This window comes from Hemibagrus wyckioides, linkage group LG18, assembly GCF_019097595.1.
Source record: "Hemibagrus wyckioides isolate EC202008001 linkage group LG18, SWU_Hwy_1.0, whole genome shotgun sequence".
NCBI classification, from domain to species: domain Eukaryota; kingdom Metazoa; phylum Chordata; class Actinopteri; order Siluriformes; family Bagridae; genus Hemibagrus; species Hemibagrus wyckioides.
Genome location: NC_080727.1, coordinates 20,337,570 through 20,363,104, shown reverse-complemented (window position 1 = coordinate 20,363,104; position 25,535 = coordinate 20,337,570). Strand labels below are relative to the sequence as shown.

At 38.8% G+C, this 25,535-nt stretch overlaps 1 protein-coding gene across 7 annotated transcripts in view; it reads left to right on the top strand.

The window, feature by feature from the left end:
* gria1b (glutamate receptor, ionotropic, AMPA 1b) overlaps window positions 1-25,535 on the top strand; it is an 81,329-nt gene that overhangs the window by 35,029 nt on the left and 20,765 nt on the right. For all 7 annotated transcript variants that reach the window (XR_009207260.1, XR_009207259.1, XR_009207261.1 and 4 more), the window contains exons 6-11: window positions 4,030-4,188; window positions 5,037-5,204; window positions 8,286-8,390; window positions 8,749-8,859; window positions 10,802-11,008; window positions 13,045-13,508. Coding sequence is in view for 3 of the 7 variants with exons in the window: in XM_058416028.1 (XP_058272011.1) it covers window positions 4,030-4,188; window positions 5,037-5,204; window positions 8,286-8,390; window positions 8,749-8,859; window positions 10,802-11,008; window positions 13,045-13,508 (1,214 nt within the window). In the remaining 4 variants the exon portion in view is untranslated. The remainder of the gene's footprint in view (window positions 1-4,029; window positions 4,189-5,036; window positions 5,205-8,285; window positions 8,391-8,748; window positions 8,860-10,801; window positions 11,009-13,044; window positions 13,509-25,535) is intronic.

Sequence of the window (25,535 nt, the reverse complement as noted above, 5' to 3'; positions counted from 1 at the left end):
ATGGATGGTTTGTTTTTGGTTTTTGGTTTTGGTTTTGTTTGGTTTGGTTTGATTTTGGTATTGGTTTGGGTTTTTTTGGGTTTGATTTGGTTTTGGGTTTTGGTTTGGATTAGGTTTGGTTTGGTTTTGGTTTTTGAGTTTTGGTTTGGTTTGATTTGGTTTGGTTTTGGTTTTTGAGTTTTGATTTGATTTGGTTTGGTTTTGGGTTTGGCTTGGCTTTGGTTTGTATTTGGTTTGGGTTTTGGGTTTGGTTTGGTTTGGTTTTGGGGCGGGTATTAATCGCTTTCAAAATAATGTTACTATGAATGACAACTTTAATACATTAAAAAAAGCATCTGCATCACAAACACATGTAAATAAAATTGTTTTCACTCTTCACAATTTTTCCCCATCACTACATATAGCATATAGTAAAGTATTTCATGTATGGCTTTCAGAGCGACCTCAACAGAATGCGGTTCTAATACAGTGTTAATAATAGCTTCTGTCTTCATACCAGGGCTCGAAATTTTATTTCGAATAAAAGAATAACGTTCTCAACAAGGCAGACGTGCAAACCATTGATGTGTAGCTTCTGTTTATTCTTAGCGGCACAAACTCCCTTAGCAGAAGTCACTGCATCTTCTGTTCTAGCAGGTCTTAAAAAGCTGTCACTAATTTAGCTGATGAACCTTACCTTTTGCTGATACTTTCTCTTTGCAGAGCTAATGTTGGTTTCTAAATCACTCGCACCTTCATCGACACGTGCAATCTAGCAAGTGCTAGCTTTATATGTTATACATTGTGCTGCAAATTTGTTCCTTTGTTTTTTGGAATTGTTTCGACCCACTTGTCTTGGTGCTGTTGTCAAACAACATTTTAGAGTAGGCTATTGATTGAGAAGCAGGATTTTGGCCAATTAGTTGCTGTGAGACCTTTATAGTCGACCAGTTGGTGTGTAAGAAGTCGGGAATTACAGAGAGGAGTTACAGCAGTGCAAATATACGCACACATAATGAAGTATGAGACCATAAGCACATCATAATGAAGCTAAATCAGAATCCTGGGCATTTTTCACAAATTTAGAAATCCCAGCCGGACGCTTTTTTAAGATCCGAAAAAGAGGACGTGTCTGGGAACAGAGAATATATCGTCACCCTGGTGTACTATTAATGTCCATATGAAGGACCTGGAAAAATGATTCCGTTAGGTCTCTCTACAGAAAAAGAACATGATTTTGTGGCAAATGTGTAAGAGTAGGTTTGTCACATTCACTCCACAGAAAGAAGGGCAACATTTAGCATGTTATCTTTAAGACTATAAATAAGAATTTGGGTTGCAAGTCTAAAAGTAGGAAAAAGGAAATCATCAGCATTCATATAAATCATTGTAATTTTTAGATTTCTAGCTAAACTTAGTTAACCAGACATCATTAGTGCTCACAGAAGTCTGTAGTCTTCACTGCTAACACAAGCAAGCTAACTTGACAGAAATCCTGAGAGGATTTATAGATGACAGTTATCTTTACTGCTAATGCTAGCCAAACTGATAACATACGCTAACCTGAGGGGATTTTTAAGTTTTGTAGATGTGTGTTGATGCTAACTGCTGATGCCAACTAGTTGACTTACATTAGTTAAGTTGACTTGCATTAGTTACATTAGTTAAGTTAAAAATTGCATTGACTTACATTAGTTACATTAGTTAAGTTAAAAATGATTAAATAAATCCATTCAGCCAAAGAGGTGGCTGACTATATTCAATAAGGATTTAGGAGAGGGGAAATTAAAATCTGAACAGGTCACACATTTGAATCAGGAAAAGATTTAGCACTGACCAATTGTCCTAAAAGGGTATTTGTTGTCATGATCTTAGTAGGATGAAGGAAGTCATTGACAGTTTTGTATTTTCACATATTTTTTAGCTAGCTAGCTAAATGGAGCGATCCTGACAGGATTTATGTTCATAGAAGTCTGTAATCCTCACTGTTAACACAAGCAAGCTAACTTGACAGAATTCCTGAGAGGATTTTTCACTTTTGATAGATGTCAATAATCTTTACTGCTAATGCTAGCCAAGTAGATAACATACACTAACCTGACAGAATATCTGAGGGGATTTTTTTATTTTTTTAGGGATTTATTTTTTTTCTTAATTCCTGATGGTAATTAACCTGACAGGATATTGAATATAATATATAGATATAAACTGTATGAAATAAACCCATTGACCCAAAGAGCTGACTGCAGATCTCGATCCTGTCAGATTTCAGGAGAAGGAAAATTAATATCCAAAAAAGTCACACATTTAAATTAGAGCAGGAAAAGTCTCAGCACTGTTCAACTGTCCTTACAGGGAATTTGGACAAATAGTCATTCAGCAGCGACAAGCTGTGAATTCACAAGAAGCATCGTGAAATTCGTAATTGGGCTCGGTGAGAGGCGCACAGAAACTGTATTTCCACACCAAGCACATAATTGCGCCCAGCAATAATGAAAAAAGATATCAGCCTATAAATAATGATAATAAGAAAGGCTGGAAGAATGCAACACTTTGTGAGTGAGAGAGACCCATGGGGTATATCTGAGTCTGAGCCAGTCACCTCAGGAATCCCACACAAAAACACACACACTGAGCTGTTATCACATGAAGGCTTAAACGTAATCGACGCACTTTATCAATATGGAAATAACCGTATCGTTATTTAAAAAAAAAAAAAAAATTCCGATCTCTGAATTGTTGAACCATGCGCCTGCGAAGCATCGTGCCATTCAGTGCTTCACAGCCATATTGATTAACTATTATATTTTATAACGTCTATTTTCTCTGGGACTGATTCCACCTCAAGCTCATTCCTTTCAACCTTAAGCAAGATGGATAGTAGTGCATAAAAAATCCATTATGGAAGCTCAGAGCTAGGAGCTTTATGTATTTGTGTTTGCCTGAACCACTGCAGACTCTCTGGTATTTTCTCTGAAGAAATTTATCTCTAAAGACTAACGTACCTTATAATTAAGTCCTAAGTAGGATTAGTCTGCATCTGCTCCGCTAATAGAATGGATTTCATTCTTTCTGAACCTTAGTCTTCTTATTATTCAGTGTTTAAAACATGCTGGGCTTAATGCTAAATTCTTACACATCTTTATTGGACTTTAAACAACAGATTTTGTTCATCAGTATTTTAAAACAGCTCTTCTTAGTCCTTAGTCCTCTAAGGCTCCCTTAGAGGATGGTAAATGCCACTGTTTGCCCAGGAAAGGATTTATTTTTAACTTCCTTCAATCACATTGGTGGACTTCAGTGAGATTTAATGTACTACTAATTCCTAATGATGATATTATGATGTATGATGTCATTATACAGTATGATGTCATAACCCTATATAAAAATATCAATAAACAGGGTTTACTTTTACTTGACATTGACACTAAACTGTTCATCAATTTTCCGTCCTCAGCTCAGAGTTCCAGGCCTGTCTGTGTTCCTGTCCGCTTTGTTTGCTACCTCACTGTGTTCACCTGTTTTTTGTTTTTAGTTTATCCGTGTATATCATGTGTATGATTTCCTGGTTTTGATCCTGGTTCATGTTCCTTTGCGTCAGAAGGATGCATTATCCTTATTTAATCACAGTTACGTGATGGTGATTGAACTCTGCTTATGATTTTTTATATTCACACTAATAAAGCCTATTCCGGGTTTACACACTTGTGTTCTGTTCTCTCTCTCTCACTGCATGCTACGTTTACATTATAGCCAACTTATTAAGTTGGTGCAGAATGGATTGTTTTGCATATAATTTATTTTTATTAAAGTGTATAATGTCTACAGTTTTAGCTTGTACTATTATTAATATTTTTTATATATTTGGCTGAAGCAGAAAATCATAAATTACTAAGTAGGCATACAATATCTCAACATATCTCCCTGCAGCTAACAGTCTGAGAATTGCTGCTTTAAATACAGTAGGATTTTAAAAGTATAGTATAAAATACCTGGCTGTGACATTGCTCTGATTTCACATGCTAAAACTATGGTCAATTTTCCTGCTAGGGCTTTCTGGACCTGAATTTGACCGAGTTCCGGAAAGGTGGTGCCAACATCACAGGCTTGCAACTAATGAACTACACAGACCCCATGGTTAGCAGGACCATCGACGACTGGCTGGAGTTTGACAGCAAAGACTTGAAGAGCCCTAAGAGGAGACTCAAGGTGAAGAACAGTATTATCAGTGACAAGAGGATTTGCAGCAAGTGCTTACATATATTGATTAGCTCCGGGTTTGTAAACACACTGTATGTGTGACCGGACTGATATTTCTCACAGATTTCCCAGGGCTTAATTTAACTTGTGTATAACTTTTATCTCCTGATGAACATAGAGCACATTTGGAATTGAACCATTTTTGCTATCAATAGCTAGTTGGGTTTCTACGAATTTGAAAGTTAGCATGTAATTATTCTTGCTGATGACTGATTTTGTTTGTATAGTTATTTTCCAGTAAAAAATAAATTGTCATAACCAGTAAACTTTAGCTACAGGACAGTTGGCATATATTAATAGTTAATATAGTTAACATTGTTAATATTTATATACTTTCTGGTCATTAGGGTATATTTTGAAGGCTTAGTATTAAATAAATTGCTGAGAATATGACAATGAAGCTTGTGTTTTAGCTAGTTCTCTAGGCAGCTAGCTGTGTGCTAATATTACCGAAAGTAAAATATCGTATACTAGGAAAGAGGCAGCAAGAAATGTCGGTAAACTCTAGTGATGTGATACATCAGCGTTTTTAGTCAAACTATTTCTCCTTTTTTGGACCCCTAGTCTTTTCTTCCAGTATAACCAGGGTGCTTATGGGAAGGGTGGGAGGATTGCATTACATTAAAAAATATTCCCCAATGTTAAAGCTATATTACTGCTTACATAAACTTCTAATATTCCCTGCTCTGAAACAACTGTTTTAACTTCAATCTCAAGTTTAATCAGAACTTGCGGAAGCTCTAGCTTGTCCCTGTCATTTCTGTAACACTCAACGGTGTCTCTTTGAACACGCACAGTACACAGGAGCGCTGACCTATGATGGTGTGAGCGTCATGGCCACTGCTTTCCAAAACCTCAGGAAGCAGCGTATCGACATCTCCCGGCGGGGGAACGCAGGCGAATGTCTGGCCAACCCCCCAGCACCATGGGGCCAAGGCATCGACATCCAGAGAGCGCTCCAACAGGTTTCACACACACACACATACACACCTCATTGATTTAATCACCACCCAATTTAATCAGTTCTTGGACGGTCTGATGAAACGTGAGTTGGAACTCATGAGGCATACAAAATGATGGCTTAAGATGAAATTAGGAATGAAAAAGTATGGAAAATATTCATGCTATTAGAGCAGTACGATATTACAGATTTCTCAAAGAGAACATTCAATTCATTGTAACATCTCATCAGCATTATGATAGATTTATATTTTAAAACCAGTTAACAATCCAGAATTAGATATTTCTGTGTGCTTCTTCTTCTCTGTTTTGTTTTTAAAATCCTGCAGCATATTTGAAATTCACCAGAAGTAACATTTTAACCTATACTTTTGCTCTCGAAGGCGTAGCATAACACTGATGATAAACATTTTATTTTCAGACAGAGAGATTAATATTCACCCCCCACCTTTTTATACAGTCGAGGACATGTTATTTATACCACTCTAATTAATGTACCACGTTTGGCAGAAACAAAATATTAATAGTAAAAGTTATATTATTCAAAGGTTCAAAAGCTTAAACACATTCATTATATAAATAGGTAAGGAAGAAAAACTGATGGCACTGAACGATACTAGTGATTTGCTTTGCCAATGATTGCTTTTTTTAATTTTTTAATCTATTATTGAACATCATATGTTCAGATTCAAGCACTTATAGTTACATTTGTTGTTGTGGAATGCCTGTAAAACAAGAGTTTTGACTTACTTTAGGCAAGTCAAGTAGCTTTTATTGTCAATTCAAGCAAATTTAGCTGATGCAATACATAGCTGGTGCAACATACATGCCACATAAAGCAATACAGAACTACATAAACAACACAAAGCTACATAAAGACAGCACAAAGCTACATAAACACACAGAGCTACATAAACAACATAGAGCTACATAAACACACAGAGCTACATAAACACACACAGCTACATGAAGACAAATCTGAGCTAAATAAAGACAAAACAGGGCTACATAAACACACAGAGCTACATAAAGACATCACAGAGCTACATAAAGACAAAACTGAGCTAAATAAAGACAAAACAGGGCTACATAAAGACATCACAGAGCTACATAAGGACAAAACTGAGCTAAATAAAGACAAAACAGGGCTACATAAAGACAACACAGAGCTACATAAAGACAGCACAAAGCTACATAAACACACAGAGCTACATAAACAACACAGAGCTACATAAACACACAGAGCTACATAAACACACAGAGCTACATGAAGACAAATCTGAGCTAAATAAAGACAAAACAGGGCTACATAAACACACAGAGCTACATAAAGACATCACAGAGCTACATAAAGACAAAACTGAGCTAAATAAAGACAACACAGGGCTACATAAAGACAGCACAAAGCTACATAAACACACAGAGCTACATAAACAACACAGAGCTACATAAACACACAGAGCTACATAAACACACACAGCTACATGAAGACAAATCTGAGCTAAATAAAGACAAAACAGGGCTACATAAACACACAGAGCTACATAAAGACATCACAGAGCTACATAAAGACAAAACTGAGCTAAATAAAGACAAAACAGGGCTACATAAAGACATCACAGAGCTACATAAGGACAAAACTGAGCTAAATAAAGACAAAACAGGGCTACATAAACACACAGAGCTACATAAAGACATCACAGAGCTACATAAAGACAAAACTGAGCTAAATAAAGACAAAACAGGGCTACATAAAGACATCACAGAGCTACATAAAGACAAAACTGAGCTAAATAAAGACAAAACAGGGCTACATAAAGACAACACAGAGCTACATAAGGACAAAACTGAGCTAAATAAAGACAAAACAGGGCTACATAAAGACATCACAGAGCTACATAAGGATAAAACTGAGCTAAATAAAGACAAAAATCAGAAGATCAGGGGTTCAAGCCCCAGCACCACCAAGTTGCCACTGTTGGGCCCTTGAGCAAGGCCCTTAACCCTCTCTGCTCCAGGGGCGCCGTATCATGGCTGACCCTGCGCTCTGACCCCAACCTCCAAGGATGGGATATGTGGAGAAAGAATTTCACTGTGCTGTAATGTATATGTGACAAATAAAGGCTGTTTCGTTTTTTTTTTTTTTCACAAAACAGGGCTACATAAAGACAACACAGAGCTACATAAGGACAAAACTGAGCTAAATAAAGACAAAACAGGGCTACATAAACACACAGAGCTACATACAGACAAAACTGAGCTACATAAAAACAATACAAAGCTACATAAACACACAGAGCTACATAAACACACAGAGCTACATAAACACACAGAGCTACATGAAGACAAATCTGAGCTAAATAAAGACAAAACTGAGCTACATAAAGACAACACAGAGCTACATAAAGACAAAACTAAGCTAAATAAAGACAAAACAGAGCTACATAAAACAATACAGAGCTACATAAAACAATACAGAGCTACATAAAGATAAAACAGAGCTCCAAACCGCAGCTTGTCATGTTACAGAAAAATCAGAAAGCACAAAATCCTCTGTCCTGAAGACTTTTCCAGTTTATGGTGGAAATTTTATTGACTATTACAAAATGCTGACACTGACACTGGACACCTTCTTTTCAAGAATCTCTCATTGCTAAGTAACAACATTGTTAAACAATAACACATTTTTACGTTTATTGTTGGGCTGTGATTATATAGGCGGTCCCTCAGAATGAGCTGTTAGTCCAGGAAGGATAACGGATGAGAACTAGCACATTAATCTAAACCTGAGATTCCAATTCCAGCCAGCACTACTGCCAGAGCCGTGCTGTTATAGAAAATAAACCAACACCAAACACATTTCAAATCTTAATTTTCTAGGCTATTATTTCAAACAAGTCACACTTCCTGGATAACTGCTGTTTATATTTTCTCGTATCAGCCTAGATTTTGGATCCTCTCGGGTGTTAATCTTCAGTCTGTAGCACACAATCCGTACAATCTTTCTGATCATGTCCTGTACTGCTTTCCTTACTACAAAGAAAACCTATTTTTTATACTCAAGTGTGAAATATTTTATTCTCTAGGTGCAGTTTGAAGGTCTGACAGGCCACGTCCAGTTCAACGAGAAAGGACATCGAACAAACTTTACAGTCAGTGTAATGGAGCTGGTCCAGAGTGGCCCCAAGAAGGTAAACCGCTCGTCCGTAAACATAACACTCTACACAAAATGTATATATTTTCAGAAGTTGTATTTTATTCTTCGACAAACCTTACTCCAGGCTCACAGTTGCACTCGTATTTGTAGCTGTGTAGAATATCTATGTACTTCCTTCAAAGTTTGCCAGTGCGAGTGATTAGCTGTAGCTAGAGCCTCCACCTTATCTCAGGAACACAGCGAGACTGAAGTGTTAGTCGCTGGAGGGGTGAAAAGGGTGTGCATGCATTTCCAAGCGCTTTCCCTTCTTCTTAAGCCTTTAATATGAATATTTATCATCCTAAAAATAGCGGCACCAAAGTTCCTGCGCTGTTCCTTTCTTCTGTCTGCAGGTGGGCTACTGGAACGAAAACGAGAAGTACGTGAGCACGGCGACGTACGCCCACACCCTCAACGAGACGTTCGGCATGCACAATAGGACGTACATAGTCACCACCATTCTCGTAAGTGGCTCTTGTCAGAGTCATTATTCCTGATTTGGACACAATGTACCATTCGAGAGCTTAATATAGACAGGATCTAACTTCCGCAAGCAACATTTTGTCGTTCTGTCAAAAAATCAGAGGTCACGCTCCGTGCTATTAGCATGTCCCTCTTATTTTCTTTGGCAGGTCTAGATTTTATGACACTGAGGTCTGTCCTTTTACCTTCTATTTACTTGCCTTTGATGCCTGTATCCGAGTCTTCGGTTGTGGCTGTGTTACTTATCAGCGAAGCGAATCTTTGCTGATTTCGCTCTGTTTGAAGGGTGCAGCTCTCCTCTGAGGGACTTATTAGTTAACAATGTTTGTTAGTAGCAGAGCTTGCCTGTCTGGAGCTTGCCTGTGTGTATTAAAGAGAAGCAGAAGGACGCTTCCTATATTGCTATCTCTGCCAATAGCATTGCAGTCTGCAGGTTGGAAGCATGATAGAAGACAACATTTGCCCGGTTTCCCTCAAGTCCTGGACTTGGCTTTAGAGAGAATGGCTTTTCTGAAGGCGTATTTATTTTTTCAATAATGCCAGTTGAACAGTGTGAAAAGTCTGTAATAATAGGGCTAAAAAAAAAACAATAAACAATTTACTGTGAATAACACTTTATTAGGAAAACCTATACACCTGCGTATTCTTGCAGTTACCTAATCAGCCAATCACGAGGCAGCAGCTCAACGTCATCAGACTGCGAAAGAACGAAACCTGAGAGACGACGATTGCGACATGTTTATGAGTTATGAGTTTTTTCAGACATTTCTGACCTCCTGGGATTTTCATTCCCAAAAACATCTCACAGAATTCCGCCTGAGAATCAGTTTGCAATTAAAATCCCACGTTTATCGCAATATTTAAAGCATTAAAAATACATTACAATCTGGTTGATCTGAATTTGCGGTAAAGGGGAGTTTAAAATCTCTTGCACAAGTACAATTCCCGGTAAAAAAAATGTTTGAGTGTAAGCTAGATTAGATTAGATTCAGTCATATAAGGCTAATAAATAATTTACAGTGGATCTGAATAATTACTTTGCTCAGAAATATGTTTCATAATCATACGTGTACGTGGTGCCAAGAAATATTAAACGTAGATCAACTGTTTATCTCCGGTTCTACCTGTGTAGATGTGTTTATATATTCAAAGTGAGAAATTAATATAGTTTATAGACTCATCTCTCGTGCAATAAACGTGTAGTACACTTGAATGAAGGGTTTTTTTTTCATAAGAGTGGCTTGACGCAGCAAAAGCTCAAATCTACACAACACTACAACCGTCCATGGCTTCGAGTCCATCCAGAAATAATTGGCCCTGGTCCACGTCACCTTTCTGAATGTCGAGTGTCTGACACAACACGATAAGTGCATCCCAGACAGAACCGGCGAGCATGCTGTTCCACAGGGAAGGAAAGGAAGAACCCTGCTGCCTTTCTTTTTTTTTTTTTTTTCAAAATAAGCTGACCGTATTTTCTAAGGGCAGTCCACAGCTGTTATTCACAAACCCCCAGCAGTCGAGGCTCATCCCTCTAGTGGAACAGCAGAGAGCTTTAACTGGATGAGTGACTCAGGGGCCAACAGTTTTGCACCACACACAGGCTAGCAGCAGGATGATAGAGCAGTATTCTTCCCTACTTGTTTTGCAACCAGCCTCGCATGGCCCTTATAACGAGCGGAAATCCATCCATGGTCCGTCGAGAATGCTATTCTGCTCATTAGGAGCACAGTCTGCTGGCCTTATTTTGGTGTTCGGGGACATTACACATCCTCGTTTTCAACCCACTCGATTTTACACCGCGAGCATTTTGACGAATCTATTTCTCCTTAACCCGGGTTCATCACGCGTTAAGGACGGCCGTCTCGTTAGAATGCACGGGTTGGATCATGGACATGTCAATTCACTGCTTTCCTTCACCCTCAGGAATCGCCCTACGTGATGCTGAAGAAAAACCACGAGCAGCTGTCTGGGAACGATAGGTACGAGGGATACTGCGTGGAGCTGGCCGCAGAAATCGCCAAGCACGTGGGTTACTCCTACAAGCTGGAACTCGTACCGGACGGCAAGTACGGAGCCCGAGACCCTGACACCAAAATGTGGAACGGGATGGTTGGAGAGCTGGTGTATGGGGTAGGTTAAAAGTCTTGGATTGTAGCGAATATAAAGTTCTTGGGAAATGAAAACATTAAAAGTCAGTAAAATCTCGTATAGAAACTTTTTTATGCTTTTATTTAAGCTGAAAGTCGCATGTTGTGGGCGGAAAAAAGTTACATAAAGAAGGTCACAAAAACTTTAGAAACACATTCATTAAATGTTGAATATTCTTGATTATAGACTAAAGAAAAAATCTAGAAGTTCTCACATCCACATAACATGAATCACAATAAGACATGAATCGCAAATAAATGTATTGTTCATGCGGTAAATAGAAATAAAACCCCTTTTATTACCAGGCTGTTTCAGTGCTACTAGTGTGAGAGGCGGGAGCATTTATCGTGACTGAAAAATTTACTGCAGTAATAACAAGCTGTAATTTTGAGCAACTTTAATAAAGTAAGGGTTTAATTTCGTTCTTCAAAATGGCGGACGCGGCCTTATTCAAATTTAATACTCGCCCTCGGGTCGTATTAATCTGCAAACACAATGGCCAGTCCAGGCTGGACTAAATTACACTGTGGGCGCTATATTAGTCTGTTTGCATATTACAAACGCATCGGCTTGTTTATGACAAAACTCCCGATCGCATATGTATTACAACAGACACGCATAATGTTCACGACATGCTAATGTGTAGATGGAAGCTATAGAATTCTCTACAGAGAATTATAAATGAGTAGGAAATCAGCTTGCACTTGCATCTTTTTTTTTTAGGTTTGCGATTGAATTTAAAACCTTCAGTAGATGTTATGTAATAAAGTATCCGTGAATTAGAAAACATTTCAGCAATGACTGGAGTCATTTTAATAGTAGGATATGAAAACGAGTTAATGCAAACCTGAGGAGACATCTTTAAAACCGAAATGGTCACGATGGAACACTCTAGATTGTTCTTTGAGTAAAGACGTCTTCTGTCTTAATGTAAAAGTCTACAGGGAACATAGTGGTGAATTTTTTTGTTATTTGTCTTGGTGTGTTTATTAGGTACATCTGCTCTGTACTGTATGTTCTGAAGTTCCTTCATGTAGCCTGAAGGGAGAATTTCTTTATTCCATCTCTCTCTCTCTCTCTCTCTCTCTCTCACTCTCTCACCATATATATATATATATATATATATATATATATATATATATATATATATATATATATATATATATATATCTTTAACCTCTCATACACTTTCTCTTTCTTCTCTCTCTCTCTCTCTCCCCCTACCACTCTCACGCTCTCTCTCTCTTTCATTGACACAAATCCCTCGTGAAAAGAATAACGATGCTCTAGCATAGCAGGCCGCAACGAGCCGAGGACTCGACAACCTGATGTCCGAGTTATAAGAATGACATTTTGAGTGTTTCAAGTATTTTTTAATTCTCCCGTCAGTTCAATCGTCTGATTGTACTCCTGTAAGCTCCCCGGCCACACCATCGCTTCGTTAATGATTGACAGAAACAAGAATGGGAATGATTTAAGGGTTTTAAATGAGATTCAGAGGTCAGGGACGTCGTCGGCTTCCATCTCGAGGAGAAGAAAAAGCTGTGTCTTAAAAGAAGTGAGATTTCAGATATCTGTGGATATCTAATGACTGCGAGAGAATGTGAGCATTGTATGGATTTTGCTTCGAGTAGTCTAGATATTATTTATTATTCAGCCTGGACAGTTGTGCTGTAAGAGGTTTGTGTTTTGCTCGGCAGGAACGGGCTCTTGTTACACACACATACACACACAAGCACACTCACACCAGTCGTTCTTAATGCAATGCGACATTCAGTCTTTTATATAAAGGAAGAGTATAAACTTATGTATATAACACCGTTGAGGCAAACCAAGATTATTTGATGATTTAGAATTCTGACATTGTTGGCTGTTGTGTGTGTGTGTGTGTGTGTGTGCTTATTCCAAGCAGCCAGAATAAATTTTAGTCATAAGTCATAACTTCTCAGATTTTTAAATGCAAATCCAAGCTGTCAGGTTGCTCACTGATACGGAGCATGTGTTATTTTGCCGTACAGAAAGCTGACATAGCCGTGGCTCCTCTCACTATCACCCTGGTCCGAGAGGAGGTCATCGACTTCTCCAAGCCCTTCATGAGCTTGGGCATTTCTATCATGATCAAGAAACCCACCAAATCCAAGCCGGGTGTTTTCTCCTTCCTGGACCCGCTGGCGTATGAGATCTGGATGTGTATAGTGTTTGCGTACATCGGCGTCAGCGTGGTCCTGTTCTTGGTGAGCCGCTTCAGCCCGTATGAGTGGCACAGCGACGACTCGGAGGAGGGCGGCGAGCAACAGAGCCAGAACCGGACGCCGTCTCCGGAAGCCGGACAGTCGCAGTCGCAGGGGCAACACGGACAGACCCCCAGCCAGCAAGACAAGCAGGAGAAGGCACCCGAGCACACCAACGAGTTCGGCATCTTCAACAGTCTGTGGTTCTCTCTGGGGGCCTTCATGCAGCAAGGCTGCGATATTTCACCAAGGTAAGTTCTTTAAATTTCCATGACTAAAATGGGAATGATTGTTAGGAAAGCAATGAAGGCGATCAAACTCAATAAAACAATAAAAAAAAAATGCAGTTACTGATGATAAAACACAAACACAATAACGCCAAGGTAATCCTTTTAAAGTCGCACAAAAACCATCAGTAAATCCAACTCAATTTAAACGAAAGGGAAACATCAATAAAGCAAATGAAGCTGAAACCGAAAAAGCCAGATAGAGTAATAAGAGGAAATCGGGAAGCTGGAGCAGTTAAGAAAGAGAGAGAGAGAGAGAGAGTAATGAAAGATTTATGAATCATCAGCAGAGACGATATTCCAAATTTGGAGCGTGAGAAGCACCTGGGGACGAGAGAGCTTTTGAGGATTTGTTCTTTCTTTTTGGAAAATTTCTGACTACATATGGGAAACAACTCTCATGCTGAATTCGACTTTAGATTCCAACAAACCTTAAGTCTGAGAATCTAGAATATCCTGCAGGCAAAATTTTGAGAAATAGGACAAGAAAATCCACGTTGTTAAAATGTTTTAATTTTTCTGTTAAAACGCCATTTTTCTGTGAAAATCCCGATTCTTGGTGAAAAGGTGGTTACTGCATTAAACCACTTTGACATACGAGCGAGGGCGTAATGTGAAAGCAAACCTAGTTCACCATCTGAAGTTTAGTTTGGATGGGAAAAGATTTCTGGACATTTCATGGTACATCTGTGAAGTAACGTTGCCAGATATCTGTCTGTACATGACTAATTCAGATAGAAATCACAGTGCTGGCGTTTGAGTCTGCCGGTGGAATAGAAATGGACTCATGGGAAATTTTCAATCAGTATACTTTCAATCAAATGAATGATGTTCTGGCTGTGAGTCTGATATAAAATGAGTCTGTCGGCTTTCAGTGTGTTTTTCCCTCTTTTGGATAACCTTACACAGAATTTCACTGGTTGAAGATCAATTTTAAGCTTTTTTTTTGTGCTTGGAGCGTCTCAGAGAGCAGAAATGGGTTTGCTATTAGCATTTACTTTGAACATTTGTGTGGAAAGTAATTGTTTTTTGGAACTTTTCTATGAATATATTGCCACTAGTAGACTACATGAAAACAGAAATACTTCTGACACATTTTTAAAGTCCTGAGTGTCTGCTTACATATGAGCTTCATATTAACCTCCACTGGGGAGCGAGACATGATAAAGACATTCGATGCTGAACATGGACACAACCAAACAGGAGCTAATTCCATTTTTTTGGGCCTCTGGGGAAAATACTCAAGGTATACCTGTGCTAGGAACTCAATAACGTACCTAAAACCTTATGAAGTGTCATGTTTTGATGTTGACAATGTAGTCTATATTTCTGTTCTACGCTTTGGTTTGGTTTTGGTCTGAGATGATTGAATGTTTTTTTCCCCAGAACAAACTCGAAACCTCTAGCAGGATATTATGGAATTTTTACCATCATGTTATTGTCAGTTTGGTTAAATCTTTTCAGATGTTTGCACACACACAGTCTGTAAAAAAAACAGACATGACGAGACATTGAGACAGATATTCAGATAATAATTACATTACCTCACACCTCAATGTGAAACAAATCCAGCCTGAATAGGGTTTAAGCTGTAGTGTGTTTTGTGGGGTTTTATTATGGTATGAATTTATGTCCTGGTCTGTGGTGAGATGTCAGTTCTGACCCAATTCTGTATAACGCTGTGTGTCTTGCTGCAGCTATGTATTCCCTGACCTTTCATTTCCCACTCTCTTGAACCGAAGCTGTCTGTTTCCTTCGGCTGAACTGACACTTGTCGTACTATTTTCTCTTGCCGTTAGTCATTATGGAGAGCATTAGCGTGTTGTGTGGCTGCTGCATCTCGCGATTGTCTGTTCTTTTCCCCTCATTATACCCGAGACGGTCCCCGAGCCTCTGGAAGTTGCGGCTCCTCAACTGTCGTTTGACATTTAGATACGACATATAAATATATCCTTGGCTTGAGGGAAGAGCTGCCTCGACTCAAATTAGATTCCGCTCTCAGTCAGGGACTCGGGCTGCCTTCTTTCTCCTCGCCGTGTGAGCTCAACAGCTGCAGAAGATGTTTCCACTGTCCAGCTCTGACTGGCTAATTAAGGTCAGACTCGCCGCCAAGCAGAAGCTCCTTATGAAAATCTTCACAGAAGCCATTGATCTGCTCTTATCGGCCAATTACACACAGGAGGAGGATGGGTCGAGCTTCGGCCCCATGTGACCCTCTGCGACGTGTGTAACATCAGGTAAATCTGAGGGAACGAGAGAATATACAGCCGAGACACATGAATCATTTTCTTGAGGGTTTTTTTAAAATGAAAATCAGGCCACCAATGTGCTCCCACATCGTTTGGGAGTGGTTATACTGCCTCAAGTGGTGTAGTTTCTAAGATTTATTATTCAGTTCTTTCATTGCAGTACACTTTTATTCCAGCTAACCATTCTTGGGAGAGAGAAGGGCTTGCTCAGCCTGACTGGGATTTGGTATGGTCAAGATGTTTTACTGCATCTAAGACACCAGGTGTTTCATTATAAATGTATCAGTAGGGCCTATATCCCCCCAGTGTACTGTACAAGATGAAGGTTAAATCTGATCCTTACTGCCATTCATGTAATAAATTTACAATAGGCTCATACTCTTTATGTTTTTGGAATGCCCAGTGGTGGTTCCTTTTTGGAAATTTGTATGTTCCATTCTTTCAGATTTCCTGCGTTTGGATATACGGTCGAACTTCGGCATACGAATGCCCCCCCTTACAAATTTTCGCCTTAAGAATTTAAATTTTGCAAGAAATTTGCATCGGCATTCGAAGCATTTTTGGCATATGAGCAAACCGAACAGCAGCTAAGTCACGCGTATGTCCAAAACTTGTTAGCGTCAGTGGAAAGCCAAGCAAAGCCAACCGAAGCGAGAATTTATTTTTTTTCAGTCAGCGAAAGTTGTTTGGAAAGCGTCAACCCATGATACCAACGTTGCCTTCAGCATGCGTTCAAAATCTAGGCGTTTTTTTGTTGACAGATTGGTGGCGTGGGTGGTCTGTTCTATTTTTAGCCCAAGCTTGGTGGCACGACTTCCTGTGAGGACCCTTTACATGGAATGCTTTGCTTGGGTGAGCAGCCATACGCTTCGTATTGGTAATATTGGTCATATTTTTGGGTAACTGGAACGAATTATCTGCATTTACATTTTTTCTTATGGGAAAATTCATTTCACAATACAAATTTTCAACTTAGGAACTTGCCTACAGAACGAATTGAACTCTTATGCCAAGGTTTGACTGTACCACGAGATCCTTAACTTCTTCTACTGTTAGATGAATACACTCTCCAGCTATACGCTCAACAACAAAGGACCTTATTGGCAGCAGGTTCTGCTGCCAAAAAGACTATTTTGAAATTATGGATAGAGCCATAGAGCCATCCACTCCTGCAACTTTTACTTGGCTATCATATTTTAGAGACATTGTCTTGCTGGAAGGCACCACTGCCAGGCTCAGCGGCACAAAGGAAAACACTATTCAGAGCTGGTTAAATATTGCTGTGATTTTGCTAGATGACATCCTCACTATGCTTTATTATTTTTTCTTCTCCCCTTCCTTTTTACAAGTGGACAGCTTCATGGCATCTATTTGTATATAGTTCATTGGACCGTGATATATGTTGCTGATGTGAACGAAACCTGAATAAATAAAAATCTTGATCACAAAAACAAATCTCAGCTCTCGGCGGTGGTCTGAGAGGATGATTTGCAGCCGCTTATGAATATATGAAATCAGGCTCTCTACTTATTCAGAGAGTCTGTTGTGTTGTTTTTACAGTTCGAGCACTAGAACATTGTATGTATGAAGTCATCAACACTCCAGAGCCCTGATTTCCTAAGATCCAAAATAAAGAGCGCTAATTTGCATGCAGAATCAGGCGGATTATGCGTGCCGAGGGTGATTTTACTAAGAATCTTTGCACTCGTTTCGTCAAGGGAAAAGAAAGACGAAGGATGAAGAGGGAAAAGGGTGGGGGAATTTCGTAGTGAAAAATTCCACTCGGGAGAAGTCACAAATCGTTTGGAAGATGAGTGAAACTTGTCAGAACTGAAATTCCCCACATGTGTAGTTGGATATCTAGTATAGTGCAGATTAAAGGCTTGATAAGAATATGAATGCAAAATAATGTAAAGTAATGACCCGCTGTACTGACCGTAGTGCAATTTAACACTTGGTGTCTACACAAGCTCCTGAAAATAATACCCATGAAAATGATGTTCATCATTTATACACCGATCAGGCATAACATTCTAAGCAGTGACAGGTGAAGTGAATAAGACTGATGATCTCCTCATCATGGCACCTGTTAGTCGGTGGGATATATTAGGCAGCAAGTGAACATTTTGTCCTCAAAGTTGATGTGTTAGAAGCAGGAAAAATGGACGAGCGTAAGGATTTGAGCGAGTTTGACGAAGGGCCAAATTGTGATGGCTAGACCACTGGATCAGAGCATCTCCAAAACTGCAGCTCTTGTGGGGTGTTCCCGGTCTGCAGTGGTCAGTATCTATCAAAATTGGTCCTAGGAAGGAACAGTGGTGAACTGAAGACATAGTCATGGACGGCCAGGGATCACTGATGCACGTGGGGAGTTAAGGCTGGCCCGTGTGATCCGATCCAACAGACGAGCTACTGTTGATCAAATTGCTGAAGAAGTTAATGTTGGTTCTGATAGAAAGGTGTCAGGGCTGTTTTGGTAGCAAAAGGGGGACCAACACAATATTAGGCAGGTGGTCATAAACCACATTGACTCTTTTATTGCCTTCGGCATGTGTTTAAAAGCTAGGTGATTTTTTGGGCATGTTTTTTTGTTGACAAATTGGTGGTGTGGGCGGTCTGTTCTATTTTTAGCCCAAGCTTGGTGGCACGACTTCCTGTGAGGACCCTTAAAATGGAATGCTTGGCTTGGGTCAGTTCTTTGTAAGCAGCCATACAGTTTACATACGTTTTGTATTGGTTATATTTTTGGGCGGCTGGAACGGATTATCTGCATTTACGTTATTTCTTATGGAAAAAAAAAATTTCACAATACAAATTTTCACCTTAAGAATTCACCACCAGAACGAATTCAAAGTTCCACTATATATATATATATATATATATATATATATATATATATATATATATATATATATATATATATATATATATACTATGTCCATCCCAAGGGACTCGGGGTACAAGGTGAGGGGAACACTGGACTGGGTTCCAATCTATTTCAAGGAACACACACACACATCAATTTAGAGATGCCAATCAGCCTACAACACATGTTTCTGCACTGGGGGAGGAAATCAGTCCAGGTTAACACATCGAGTGAACAAAAAATAAGGAATTAGCTCTTTCTGTGTATGTTTTTTAATAATAACTCATACCACTAAAACTCAGATTTTTAATTTTCTACATAAGTCAGAGTAAACATCAGTGGATGTCATAGGAGTAGAAAAGCATGTAGAGATGATGAAATTGGTATTGTACTGTCCTCTAGCAACACTTTAATACCAATTATGTGTAATTTATTATAAAATATTATTTATAATTTATTATAATTTTATAATTATATATATATTATATATATATATATATATATATATATATATATATATATACATTATTATTATTATTATTATTATTATTATTATTATTATTATTATTATTCCAGTTGTTATTTTTATTTTATTTATTTATGTGTTTATTTTTTTAATTATTGCAATTTGAAAATATCTAATAAGCACACATCCGTACTTTATTTCCTGTATGAAACTCGGCAAATCGGTTCCATTCATTTGAAGTACAAAAGTGTTTGTCCTTGATAAATGTCAGGGCTGCCACTCAAACGCTCAGCGCTCGCAAGGTAATTCATGTCAGCTCATGCACACATGGGCCTTATCATCTCAGAAGAAAGAGCCTTCCCCTCTGGCTGTGTTACTTCAGTTAGCCCTGTCTGATTTTCAGAGCAGCTGTTTAATCTGATAAGACACGTGAATGGATTTCTTCTCCTGCGCTGATAAAGGTGTAATGGTAAAAAGAAGAAGGGGAAAAAAAGCAAGCTCCTCCCATTCATCTTCCTTTTCTGAGACAGAGAACTAATGGGTCAGAAGGCAATCAGGGGCGTTTTGTCTGGAAGCTGCTGTAACGTGAGGTTGTGAGAAGGTAGCGGCGATGATTAGCGGGCGCGTGCTAAGGCCTGGCGCTGTTCTGCTAGCATGACACTGCTGCAGATGGAGATGAATTATATCGGCGACTGACTCCTAGCGCGATGGTTTCATGTGTCTTTTCTGACGCTGTTCATGCTTCAGGATTTTACGCGACTTATCTGCTACATGCTGACATTGTCACGTGGCTACGCCGGCAGGCGTCTCACGCATACATCCGTGTGGATGTACTGAAATATCGTGTCGTATGTTGGATGCTTTGCTTTCAGTACTTGCTCGCAGCTCACACGGGCTGATATTAGATTATGCAAATGGACTAAGCCTGATGTTAATGGTTTCAGCACTAAACAAAACACTTGGTGCAGATTTAAATGTCAGAGTCGCAAGGAAGCATTGTGACGGAGAAGGTCTCGATTTATATGATTTATCGATGCCGACTAAAGACAATACATTGTGATTTATGGTAATGTGCGCATGCATTACATTATTAATCTGGATTGTTCTGACATTTTCACACAGTGAAGCATTACGTGGGCTTTATCATAACAGCGCAGTGTGCAGTAATGTGTGCAGCAGCTCCATCTGAACCAATTGCATCATTTTAATGCATTTTTTTTATTTTTTATATTAGCCTACTCAAAGGCAAAGTATACCTCATGTTCTACCTTCTGATTTTCTATAAACAGTCCGGATAAAAATGTCTCTGCTGAACTTTTTGGCTAAATGACCCAATAAATATGTCTTTGGTTTTTTTTTGTTTTTTTTTCAATTAAATATTAAAAACAAAGCACATTATGTCTTATAGAAATGAGTTCATTTCCAAAAGGCTCTTATCAGAGCCGCTCGTTTCCCGAAACGAACAAAGCGGTCTAAATATATATTCCTCCACTTGCGTTTGCTTTTTTTTCTTAATTGAATTGAACTTCATTTTGGAGATCTATCGGGGATATAGTGCACTGAATAGAATCTGAAATACTATTATATTATGTATATTATATATGTATATGTATTAGTGAGTTTGAAAGCATTTTGTCTAACTGTTTTTGGGGAGGCTTAAATAAAAAAAAAAAGTAAGAATACACTTAAGCAAATAAATAAATAAATAAAAACATTTAAATAAATAATAGTAACTGTTATATAATATAATATTATATATTAATTGAGCATCTTTAGTGAATTTGGAAGCATTAATAATACTAGGCTTAAGTAAATTTAAAAAATAAATTAAATTCATTAATTAAATAAATAAACAAATAAATAATAATAATAATAATAATAGTAACTGTGGAAGAAGGTCGCTTAATAAATGTAAATCTTTTTTTCTTTTTTAAAATAAAATCAGTCCTTTTCACTGTACGTTCTATCTGAGTATTGATGTGGCAATGCTGAGGGACAGGCGAGGAGGCGGCACTGTGGCTCACAGTTGCGAGTGAACATTCTGACGGTTGTACAAAAGTAAAAAAACTAAAGACCAAAATAAAATAAATCTTTAAAACAGTTATCAAAATGGATAGCAGGCACAACCACTGCAGTACAACGAGTTGAATTGGTCACTGAAAAGTGACTGAAAAGTGGGTCATGGTAAAAACGAGAGAAAAAGAGGTTTTTAAATTTGTTTTTAATGTGAACGCAGCCTAAGATAGAATTACATACATTACCTATATTTTAGAGAAACTAAAAATACAGTGGAACCTCAGCATACGAATGTCCTTCCTTATGAATTTTCAGCTTAAGAATTGAAATTTTACAAGCAATTTGCATTAGCATACGAAGCCTATTCGGCATACAAACGGAACCGAACGTCGGCTAAGTCGCGAGTACGTCTGGGAGCCGTTCAAAATCAGTTTTTCTTCTCTGAAATCTGTTTCAAAAGAGTCAACCCACAATACCAACATTTCCTCCGGTATGTGTTCAAAAGCTAGGTGATTTCTCAGGTGTTTTTTTGTTGACAGATTGGTGGCGTGGGCGGTCTGTTCTATTTTAAGCCCAAGCTTGGTGGCAGGACTTCCTGTGAGGACCCTTGACATGGAATGCTTGGCTTGGGTCAGTTCTTTGTAAGCAGCCATACAGTTTACATACGCTTTGTATTGGGAATATTGGTCATGTTTTGGGCGGCTGGAACGGATTATCTGCATTTGCATTATTTCTTATGGGGAAATCTGTTTCGCAGTACAAATTTTCACTGTAAGAACTCTCCCCCAGAACGAAGGCCAAGGTTCCACTGTACAGGTTTAATTGGACTTACATACAAACCCAATTGTTTAAGGTCGTTTGAACCACACCTCTATCCCTTGAGTTCTTCACAGGGTGCTTTTTTTTGCAGTGTAAGGCGCTTCAAATGAAAGTGTTGGCTGAAATGAATGAATAAATGTATGGCGCTGGAAGAAAAGAGGATCCTCTCATCCTTTGAGCCTTCAGATCATGTCACTTCAAGGACAGTTCTGTGTAAAATAGAAAAGCCATTACCTGAATATGAATAGGTCCTTAAAGACCTGCCTATGAGGATGGGGATATCAGACTGTCACGAGGCAGACTCAAGGGATTGGATGAAAATGCAGGATTTAATGAGAAAAGAAAACCACAAAAATCAGAATAGGCAAAAGTATTGGAACAACCACTAAACTAGGGTTTGGGAAACGTGTCGGCAAGTAAACAGGTACGAGGTAATCCGAACCATGAGCTAAAAGCAGAACAAAAAACAGGGGAAAACAGGAACATCAGAGTTTAATAGGATTAGTGGTCAGGAAAGTCAAGAACCGGAAAAACAAAGAATAACGACGGCTTAATAACCTCACGTTAGAGCCGTCAGGGACAGAGAGTATACCTCTAACAAGGAACTGAAACCAAAGGAGTATATAAAGAGTGAAAAACAAACACAATAGAAAACAGGTGCATATCATTAACCGACTGGTGAGTGTGAACGTGGGAGTGCTGGTGGTTACTGGGAGTCCAAGGCAGGCATGTTTGTCCGTGACGTTAGACGACGTGAACTTGTGAGGACCTGAGCTGGTGTTAATGAGGGAATATTTTAACATATATAATCTTTTAAAAAAGAATATAGAAAGAAAGAAAGAAAGAAAGAAAGAAAGAAAGAAAGAAAGAAAGCGGAAGAACAAAAGAAAGAACGAATGAACGAAAGAAAGAGCGAAAGAATAAGAGAAAGAATGAAAATAAAGGAATATTTTGACATATATAATCAATTTAAAAAAGAGAGAGAGAGAGAGAATAAAAAGAGAGATAGAAAAGAAAAAAAGAGATAGAGTAAGAAATGTATGAACAAAGGCACAAAAATAAGAAAAAGAAAAAGAGAAAGAACAAAAGAAAGAAAGAAAAAATGAACGAACGAATAAAAAAGAGAAAGAATGAAAATGAGGGAATATTTATATATATATTATCAATTTAAAATAACAAGTAAATAGAAAGAAAGAAAGAAAGAAAGAAAGAAAGAAAGAAAAGAAAGAAAGAGAATAAAAAGAGAGATAGAGAGAGGGAAAGAAACATACGAATGAATGAACAAAAGAAAAAAAGAAAGAACGAACGTACGAGAGACAGGGAGAAAGAGAGAGAGAAAGAGAATAAAAAGAGAGATAGAGAGAGAGAAAGAAACGTACGAAAGAAAGAAAGAAAGAAAGAAAGAAAGAAAGAAAGAAAGAAAGAAAGAAAGAAAGAAAAAGAATAAAAAGAGAGATAGAGAGAGAGAAAGAAACATACGAATGAATGAACGAAAGAAAGAAAGAAAGAAAGAAAGAAAGAAAGAAAGAAAGAAAGAAAGAATGAACGAACGTACGAGAGACAGGGAGAGAGAGAAAGTGAGAGAGAGAGAAAGAGAGAATAAAAAGAGAGATAGAGAGAGAGAAAGAAACGTACGAATGAACGAAAGAAAGAAAGAAAGAAAGAAAGAAAGAAAGAAAGAAAGAAAGAAAGAAAGAAAGAACTGTTTTCTGTTGGTAACAAATCTGTGGTTAAAATTAGATTAAGGTGTAGGCATGTGTGTGTCTTGCAGGAAGTGTTACACACAGTGTGTGTGTGTGTGTGTGTGTTTGTTTGTGTGTGTGTGTGTTTTGTAGGCTTTTTACGCCCCACTAGATAGACACACTGTTGATTCAGTTCTGCCTCTCAAATGCTTGTGTGTTTAAAAATATTCACACCCTGTTGTTTATGCACCACCATTCACACGTACACATTAACAACACACACACACACACACACAGCAGCCCAGGGCCTCTCCCTCGATGCAGAGGTGACCCTGCCACCACCGGAGTGTGGGCATGTTCAGCACTGTTAAACACGGCCGGCTCTCCAGAGAGGACAGCTTGTCACAGCACATGATGTGTTTACTTTCCCCATGTCCATAATGGTAAAGACACCGGTGCGAGTCTGAAGTACACGAGACGAATGTGAGCTGAAAGGGTCTCCACGGAGTTTGTATATCTTATTAAAAACCTAAAAGCTTTTGGGCTCGGAGTATCGTAGTGACCCATATTCTGAGGATTACTCCATTAATTAATTGCTGTGATTCATTAGAGGGTTTAAGCGGGGAGATATGGCGAGTTTAACCGAGCCGTGGGAGCAGCGACACGTCCGAGTGTCAGATACTGTTTCCTCCATTCCTAATATTCAGATTTTTTTGTGTCTGTCCATCCGTCTGTCTATTGTAGCATGATATCTCCGAAACGAGAAGTTGAATGCATGTGGGAGTGATATGGAATTATTCTAAGCAGGAGATGGAAATTTGGAATAGATCTAGAGAGAGTCAAGGTCACTGCAAGGTCAACTGACTGAGAGTTTGTTCAATAGCTTCTTTACGTTAATTTAAAGGCTGTTTCTGAGTACATCGTATGGCGTACGAAATATCAACATCTTTGGCACAGCATGTTTATATGGATTAGGGATTGAGTTGAGACACCATGGCTGAGCATCAATCAGCTCACTAGCTCAGGAGTCAGGGCGCTGATCAAGGAGTCGGCCATTTTGATGGGCTGTCTCTCTCTCTCTCTCTCTCTCTTTCTCTGCCTCTCTCTGTCTCACTCTGTCTCTCTCTCTCTCTTGCCGCCTGTCTGCCTCTCTCTCTGCCTCTCTCTGTCTCTCTCTCTCTCTCTCTCTCTCTGTCTCTGTTTCTTTTTCTGCTTCTCTCTCTCCCTCTCACTCTCTCTCTCACTCTCTCACTCACTCCCTCTGTCTCTCTCTCTGCCTATCTGTCTCTCTCTCTGCCTCTCTCTCTGTCTCTTTTTCTGCTTCTCTGTCTCTTTTTCTGCTTCTCTCTCTCCCTCTCTCTCTGCCTCTCTCTCCCTGTATCTCTCTCTGTCTGCTTCTCTCTGTCTCTCTCTCTCTCTCTCTCTCTCTTTCTCAATCCCAAAATCCTATCAGTGCTCCATAAAAAAATCCCACAATCCACCACAGAGCATCGACACTCACTATGCTCCCTTACTGGAAATGACGTCACATTTTCTGAAGCCCCTCTGCTCCGAAAAAAATGCCGGACAAACCAAACCAAACTCTCAAACTTGTACAAATGTACAAATGTAAGTGGCTTGTTATCGTCGTTGTAGCACTCAGTGATTCCTTATTATGTTCTTTAATCAAAAAAAAAATAATGACAGTCCTGCATATTGGGGATAAAGAAGAGTAAGAACACGAGGATGTAGTCATGTCTCCAGAAATTGAGTCATCAGTGTCCCAATGTCTTTACCAGTGCCCCAACTTGTGTAGATGATATACTGATTCACCGCATAGGGAACTAGGGAGCTGGTTGAGACACAGCCAGTGGCAAGATTTTACCAAATCACTTTAAATAGATAAACAACACA